The sequence below is a fragment of the Trachymyrmex septentrionalis genome, unplaced genomic scaffold (genome assembly GCF_001594115.1).
Source record: "Trachymyrmex septentrionalis isolate Tsep2-gDNA-1 unplaced genomic scaffold, Tsep1.0 scaffold19, whole genome shotgun sequence".
In the NCBI taxonomy this organism is placed as follows: Eukaryota; Metazoa; Arthropoda; class Insecta; order Hymenoptera; family Formicidae; genus Trachymyrmex; species Trachymyrmex septentrionalis.
Genome location: NW_017305071.1, coordinates 2,821,492 through 2,829,597, shown reverse-complemented (window position 1 = coordinate 2,829,597; position 8,106 = coordinate 2,821,492). Strand labels below are relative to the sequence as shown.

At 32.7% G+C, this 8,106-nt stretch overlaps 1 protein-coding gene across 3 annotated transcripts in view; it reads left to right on the top strand.

Moving 5' to 3' along the window:
- Positions 1-3,849, top strand: part of LOC108746766 (tumor necrosis factor alpha-induced protein 8-like protein) — a 23,684-nt gene extending 19,835 nt beyond the window's left edge. For 2 of the 3 annotated variants that reach the window (XM_018483715.1, XM_018483713.1), the window contains exons 2-4: positions 1,061-1,139; positions 2,425-2,720; positions 3,247-3,849. In XM_018483715.1, the coding sequence (XP_018339217.1) occupies positions 1,082-1,139; positions 2,425-2,720; positions 3,247-3,600 (708 nt within the window). In that variant the 5' untranslated portion in view covers positions 1,061-1,081 and the 3' untranslated portion in view covers positions 3,601-3,849. Of the gene's footprint in view, positions 1-1,059; positions 1,140-1,252; positions 1,372-2,424; positions 2,721-3,246 lie in introns of those variants that run through there. The other variant, XM_018483714.1, reaches the window with a different exon arrangement.
- Positions 3,850-8,106: the final 4,257 nt, after the last annotated feature.

Genomic DNA, 8,106 nt, shown 5'->3' with positions numbered 1-8,106 from the left:
AACAATGATAATTTATATCAAATGATTAAAAATGATTTAAATTATATAATTTGACATTATTAATTTAATAATAAATTAGAGAAAACAGATGTGTGTAAAAATTTCAGCATTTATTATTTCGTTTTATGCGAAAAATCTTTATATTGCTGAAAAGCGTGTTTCTCTCACGAGGAGTACATTTGGATTATGAACCAATCAATTTATATCTTTGATGATGCTTTTAGCTCAGGCAACGAAGCGTAATTAACTTTATCTCGACGGGCTTTGTAGCGGCTTTGCGTTTCGAGGAATCGAGCAACAATTCGCTGAATTCATTTAGAACAAATACATATATTGTTCATTTTACTTTACAATAATTAACTTTCATGACATTGTACTGATGAAGAAATCATAAAAATTTCTCCTCTACTTTCTATATTGGTTGTTATGTTATTATATATTGTAAAAAGTGCAGTGTTTAAAATGTTTACGTTTGAAACATCTCTTTGCAAAATAAACGCGTTTAATAATAAAAGATATTTAAATTTTTAATGTTTTAGTGTTTTAAATCCACATAGTGTTTTGTTCATTGAAAAAGTTTAAAACTAAAATATTTTTAAGTATTTAAAAAATAGACAAGAATAAAAACATTTTAATATCCTAAAATTAAACACTTTTTTTTTAATGTATACTAAACATTTCCGTGAAAAATTTAGTTGAACAAAATTTATAATCAACGATAATCTCGATATATAATTACATCGATATTTAATGCCTTTTCTGAAAACAAAATATTAATGTTCTCTCTATATTTATGTTATAATATAAATTACAATTGTAAATTAATTTCTACAGTGTAATAATTTTATTATATCGTTATTATTTATTTCTATTTTTGCAATAAACTTCGCGATGGAAGCTTCAACGTAAACGAAACTTTACGTAACTTTCCAAGAAATGCAATTTTCTCATCAAATCTTTGTATTAGCGTCTTATGTACGTTTAAAAATATTTATCTATATTATATATGTTAAAAATTATTCACAGATTTTCCTGTAAACCTTTTTTGAAATTTTTGCAGGTGGCGTGGGGCACAGCCGTAATGGAATTGCAGAGCTGGTTGCTCTATCATTTAGTGGCTGTCACCGACTGTAATCAAGGTAGCGAAGATTTGCCATTCACCGTGTCTCGCGCATTTCCATGAAACCGCAACATTTGTGTTACGCATGTGATTGTTAACGACTCGTCGTTTATTAACCCTTGGTTATTTTAGTTACGTTTGCCTGAGTTTGCCTGGACCATTATTCGCACAATCAGTTCGCCGCTTCTTTATTTAATTTATTATCCCGATATCACGATCCAGAGGAAACGGTGGTCTACCGATGCTTGATGGTAAGTTCATCGTACGAAGTGTTCAAACAGAAATGTACGCACACCGAGCTATAGTTGTAAGACCTCGTTGAGATGCACAGCCACTTTCGCGCCATTCTCAGGAGGTTGAAATTGTAACGTTCCGTCTCTCCCCAAGTCGTCAGACTTTCTACTTTTGTACCACATTCAAACACGCAAGCCTTTTGTTCCCTTGTTCACGAGTACAAGCTGTTCGTAACCGTAGGTTTGAAGTTTTTTTTTTTCCACGGAATATCTATCGCTGGGTAAAATATGATAGCTCACGTTAAATACAATATTGTATTACGTAATGCCTATTACGTAATAATTTTGAAATATTGAATTCTCGTGTTAGATAAACACAAAATGTAAAATTTATATTAAATTAATATAAATTCAATTTTCAAATAAATACTGATTATATACACTGACAGAAAAGTGTTCGCTGTGATTATAATATATATATAAATACATTTGCAATTTTAGTGAATTGTTTTTTAAATTCATTTTTTACTATTTAATGATAATAATAACTAAAAAATATATTTTAAAAAATCTAAAGATTTTCAAACATTGTGTGACTATTATTAATAGCGCAATTGACTATATTTACATGGTTAAAACCACTATAAATTATAAAATTGTTTCAAAAAATCATTAATTATAGCTAAATTATGATAATTATGATTGTAATAATTTTTTTCTCTTAGTAATATTAAATATATACAGCACAGACATCCAACGAACGTCCTAAAGACATTCAGAAGACGTCCTTACGTCTAAAGGGCGTTCCCAGGATGTCCCTCGGATGAAACGTGCTGTGAATAGCGTTATTTCTAATATTAAACGATGCTAAATATTGATATTATTATAAGAGAATCTCGTTATTTGCAATATATTAACGGTTGAAGACTTTTACCGACGCGAGCTTCTCCTCAAACGAATAAAGCTCGAGATCACACGGTCGCATTTATACCGCTAAATAAAAGTGAGAACGCGGACGAACGCGCACAATGCACACGAGCAGCGGTCGTTCACTGTGCGAAAATATTGCAGTGATGCAGTCGGCAAACACAATCGGAAGTGGCGGCGGAGGCGGAGGCGGCGGATCGTATTCCGCTGGTGGCGGGACCGGAAGTCGCACCCGCGATTTAGGGCTACGCGCCCAGAAGAAGCTTCTCGGCCGCATAATGTCCACTAATGCAGGTCGATCGCTCTTCATCGACGATGCTACGACATCGTTGCTTGATAATCTCTACAAATTGATGGAAAGCGTCACTAAGAGCAACCCACACTTGGACAAAAAAGAGCCCGAGAAGGTCCTCAAGAACATCGTCAAATTGTCTATCAAGGTATACATAAAGTATTCCAGAACCAGATTTTAATTTTAATGATAGATCCGGCAATAAGTTTTAAGTCGATTGAGAAGAAAAAAGCATCAATAGAAATTGTATATATTATTTATTCGTGCAAACTTATAGATATCTCAAATTAAAAATCTTAAAAGAGCAACTTAAATGTAAAATATAATTAACATGAACATAAACAGTTCTTCAATGAACTATTGTATTTTGAATTTTATCTCCCATAATTAAAAATTCAATAATTAGCATCATTTAATCAACTTGAAATAATATATATGTACATTTATTTTAATGCAAACACATTTACTTCGAAATTTTATCTCATTTTTTACTTTATCTCACCTGTATGCAATGATAAAACTGGAATAATTATTGTTAAATGTTAATAATTAGCATAATAATTACAATAGCTACTTATACGTATAGTATAAATTAAACGCACAATTAATTTTGTATTTGTATGATATTAATTTTCAATGAATGTATAAATTAACTCATGAAATGCAATTCATAGATTGGACTCGTGCAGCGCAGTCATCAATTCCGTTCGAACGACGCCGAGAAGCTGGAAGAGATCCGAGAGGCTCTGGGGACAGTGGCGATGACTGTCGTATCATTCTACGAGGTGGATTATAGTTACGACCAGGAGTACCTGACAGGTTCAATGGAACGTTGTCGAACGTTGCTCCAGCAGTTGATAAAACCGCATCTTACGGACAAGTCGTCACAGCGTTGCGATCAGGTGTTCGACTTCCTGGCGTATCCCAAATTTTTGGACTCGGTGTTCCGATACGACTCTGAACATAGACCCATTCTCGGCATGCTAGTCAGTGACCTCAACAAGGCGTTGGATGCCAGGCGGCTTTGATTCTACAAGAATGATATTCACATAATGTTAATAAGAACGAATCGATGGCCAACAACACGGTTCGATTGCCGGGAAGATGTCTATCTCTCTCGACAACGGCGGTCTCGCGATCGTGATCGATGATGAGTCGATCGACAAACACAGCAGACGATCCGTTGGACACATACGCTTCGTTGCACTTTATTTCAATAGACAACGTGCTGCATACTTTTTCAGTGTGACGACAGTATAGTTTCTTATAGCGATAGAAAAACCGCGTTTTTTGCTCGCGATCACCTCCACCCAGTAGCCGGGTCAGGATACTCAGTGCGAATCACTCGCTCATTGATTTATGCAATAATTGTTTAATACTTCGCTTATTTTAAGGATATGGCGTCACTTCACCTGCGTTACGCAATTGGTATGTTATATACATATATTTATGTGCAGGATAGCAATTGTTAATCCATACCAAAAAAGGAATATAATAAGCTTATGAAAAATGATAAAAAAGATGAAATATTAATTTTTAAATTATTGCATATTTTTTAAACTGCATATTAGAGTCTAATTTGATTTGGGATTTTTGTTTGTTTTCATTAGTTTATATAAGCAAAAAAATTTCTTAATTTTTTCCACTCGGATACGAAAATTTAGTTTTGCTTATACTAATTAAATTTATTGTATAGTTAATTTTATTTTTAATCCAGATTCGATATCTTTATTTGGCAAATTCTATTCGTGTAATGAAACTATGCAGTCACAATGATAATTGAAGAAATTAAAACTAATGGTTTTTTTTTAATATTCTATGATCAAGACTTGGAGTTAGACCTTAATTGCGATTGTAAGAAATTTCATATGAAGTTAAAATTCTTCTGTAAAAGCAGATTTGTGTTTGTCTGCTTTTACATGTATCGCGAGTACAAAGAGTAATGGAAGAACGTTTTCGAAAATTGCAAAAGTCCATTCGCTGATCAGAATAGTTGAAATAATAAATACATAATGTAGATTGTCTTTCCCATATTAAACCGCGCGTGTGATGACGCTAGTATTGTCGCGTGCAATAATAGTGGATGCCCGAGCGGTAGTCACGCGACACATCTTTGTGCTCTATGTAATCTTCAATTTCTGCGATTCTCTTTAGATATATTTCTAGCGGGCAAAGCCGGAGCTTTGATTTTAAAACAGCGTTATATTTAATTATTTAATATATGTTTTAAAAGAGCTATAATTTCATAACGTCAAGAAAAATGTTAATATATTGACAAGAAAAGATTTTTTGACGAATATTTTAGAGATAAGTTAGATTTTAATCGCGCCACGTTTCAATTTTTTTTTTCAATTTTACAAAATGTAAATTTTCTCAAAACGAATAAATATACCGGTCATCTTTCTTCGTACACGCGCAAACAGTAAGACGCATGCATTGCGAAAGTATCGGAATGTGCATTGCGTACACAATTCACTGTTAGCGCTATTGTACGTGCACATTTTTTATAACACTCGATTAAAGAAACAATTTCTACATATCTGATTTCATCGCGATTTTATCCCGATGATTATTAACGTAGGATAAAGAAGAAAAAAAAAGAGAACTCTTTATCGACATTTTGCGTCTTTTGTACGCGGTGTACACCCACTTTACACGTTATTTGTGATGATTGTCTATGTTAAGAGATGTATGAGGTACCAAGTCATTATAATAAATTATTAATAAACAACAATCTCGTTTGTCTCTGCTGTTGCACTTTACATCCTGAAAAAAAAGAAGGTGAACGACATATCAGTCTCAAGAGCTTGGTATATTTATTTACATAGATATACGAAGTCGCACATATATAAAGTCACAATGATATAGTTTATCCGTCGTTTTTCTCATTCGATTGAATTACAGTTCGCGTGCAAAGGTATCTTCGTGTCATGGAAAATTATCAAAAATCGCCGGTCACAAACCCTGCCACTATGATAGTTTTATGTTCACGCTGTTACATATAGCTGCTCTTTCAACACGGGACAACGCGACAGACTGAAACGTTCAGATCGCACTGCCGTCGATGCACTTACAAGTATGGATTTCAAGTATAAAATTATCAATTTGTTATTTTTGTATGTTATTTGTTACAAATTAAGAGTGCACTGGAAGTGGCAGCGGTTTGAATTCGAATTTCTATCTGCTCGTCTTATATATTTCCAAACAATTTGAGAGGAATGAAATGATGCCAAGTAAGGTCTCGAGAAGCTACCCGTTAACTATTGCTTGTTTATAAAAATAGGCTATCAGAGATGTTTGTGAGTGTATGGTTAAAATATTGAATCTAAACGCCTGTGTCAGAAAGAGAGAAAGAGAGAGGGAGGGAGGGAGGGAGGGTGGAAGAGAGGGGAGAGGGAGAGAGAGAGAGTATGACACTTACAGAATTTTACATGCAGTATTTTTCCGCGTAAAAATATTGGCGTTAAATATTGGATTTAAACATCCGTAAGAATCATACAATGAACGCATGATGTGGTACGCTATAGTGTTCTCTGGGTTACATGCTAAATGATGACGGATCCTTACTTTATCCTTCTTTTTTGGCGAAACAAATGCCCGTGCGGCCTCACGTCTCTCGGTGAATCCTATTATATGTTATATGTATGTATATATCGGTTCATTTATATAGAGAGATGAACGTGTATCGTGTGAAACTACAGAGCTATCGGATACAATGCACACATTTATCTATATCTTAACGTAATATTGTGAGACCCCATAATTATTATACGTTAACAATTTGCAATCTCTCACTCTTACTTTTACAAATATACGGGTCGGGAATATATTTTTTTAACATACATGCTCATTACGTACTATGACGTTCAATGACGTTGACGCCGATCACTTCGTTTCGCCATTGTGCTATCTTATACTAGAACGCGGCAATCGCGACGACTCGTCATATGATGATTGAATGCATTTAACAATGTGGATCTTATTTCGTTTAAGTACGCCGCGTTACACAGCATATTTATATTTATGCTAAACCGAGGAGGCTTACTTCCTGAATCGTATTTGAGCGTGTTCGACTAAAAATCGTCGAACTCTAATGTTACCATTGTAAGATACTTGATGAGCTGACGATGGGAATACAATATATGCAGCATATAATGGAAACAAATGCTGTCTCGATTGCACACAACACAAATATAGTATTTTTATATAATAATCACAGGTCGACATTTTTTGTTACTAAATGCTTAATTCCATAATTCTCTCCAAATATCGTGGCAACATCGAGCTTGGTCAAACTTAAACAGTCAGATTATACGTGTTATACTCAATAAATTCAAAAGCTAGCAAAAAAATACAACTAATTTGAAACTAAGTAATAAATGATATAGTCTACGTGACGTTATAAATGCTTCGAAGCATTTGACCATTTGCAAGAAGGATTAATTAATCAATCAAAAAATTCTTCGAAGCATTTGTAACATGAAGTAGATCGTAGCCAAAGGCGAATAAATATAAAACATATTCCTAGATGAAAATATTCCTAGATTATTGTGCTATTGATGCATTTAGAATCTTCTTGTTTAAGCTATTATTAAATAACGCTCTTTGTCAGACACGTTAGTCGTTAGTAAAAAACTGATGCTAGCCAGGATTTCTTTGCGATATTTATAATATGTGAGATAGTAATATGTAGGTCAAAATTGATATCACTATGCTTAAATAAGTATGTACTAAACAAAATTCATTGCATGTTGCTGTTTCGAGGCCGGTGTTTCAACTTGATAAGTTTGAAACTTAATATTCATTACTATATTCGTTGACAATATATTTTTGTATCGCATTATATACATACATACACACATATATATATATATATACACAGATATACATATATGTATACATATCATGCTTTATTTCAAATTAAATTAAAAGTAAATAAATTTTCTTGAAGAAAATCTTTGCGATTTGCAATTTCATTCAATTGCATTGTAATTAATATTTGGAAAATTGTAACAACGCATACAATGCACATATTATACTTGCATACAGAAATTACGAATCACATTTTCGCTTTTTTATTAACAACATAAAATTTCACATATCATCTGATATGTTTATCTCATTCTGATCAAAAAAAAAAATCTAAAATATTTATAGCGATTTTACAGATACACATTATTTTGAAATAATTTAATATTTCCATAAATTTACCACAATGTTTCGATAATTTAGAAACTACATATAATGAAAATATATGTTTATAGTGATATTTTTTCAATAATTTAAAAATCAATCAAATTAATTTAAATTTATTATACTCATAGTTACTAATAATTTTTTTTAAATCTTTTATCATGATATAAGTATATTGTCCATACGAAAATTATTTACATTCAAAAATTATTACATTCGCTCAAAATATTAATGATGCTTATGGAACGCGGTTTTATTTCATCATGTAATATTTAAATACACACACACACACACACACACACACACACACACACACACACACACACACACACACACACACA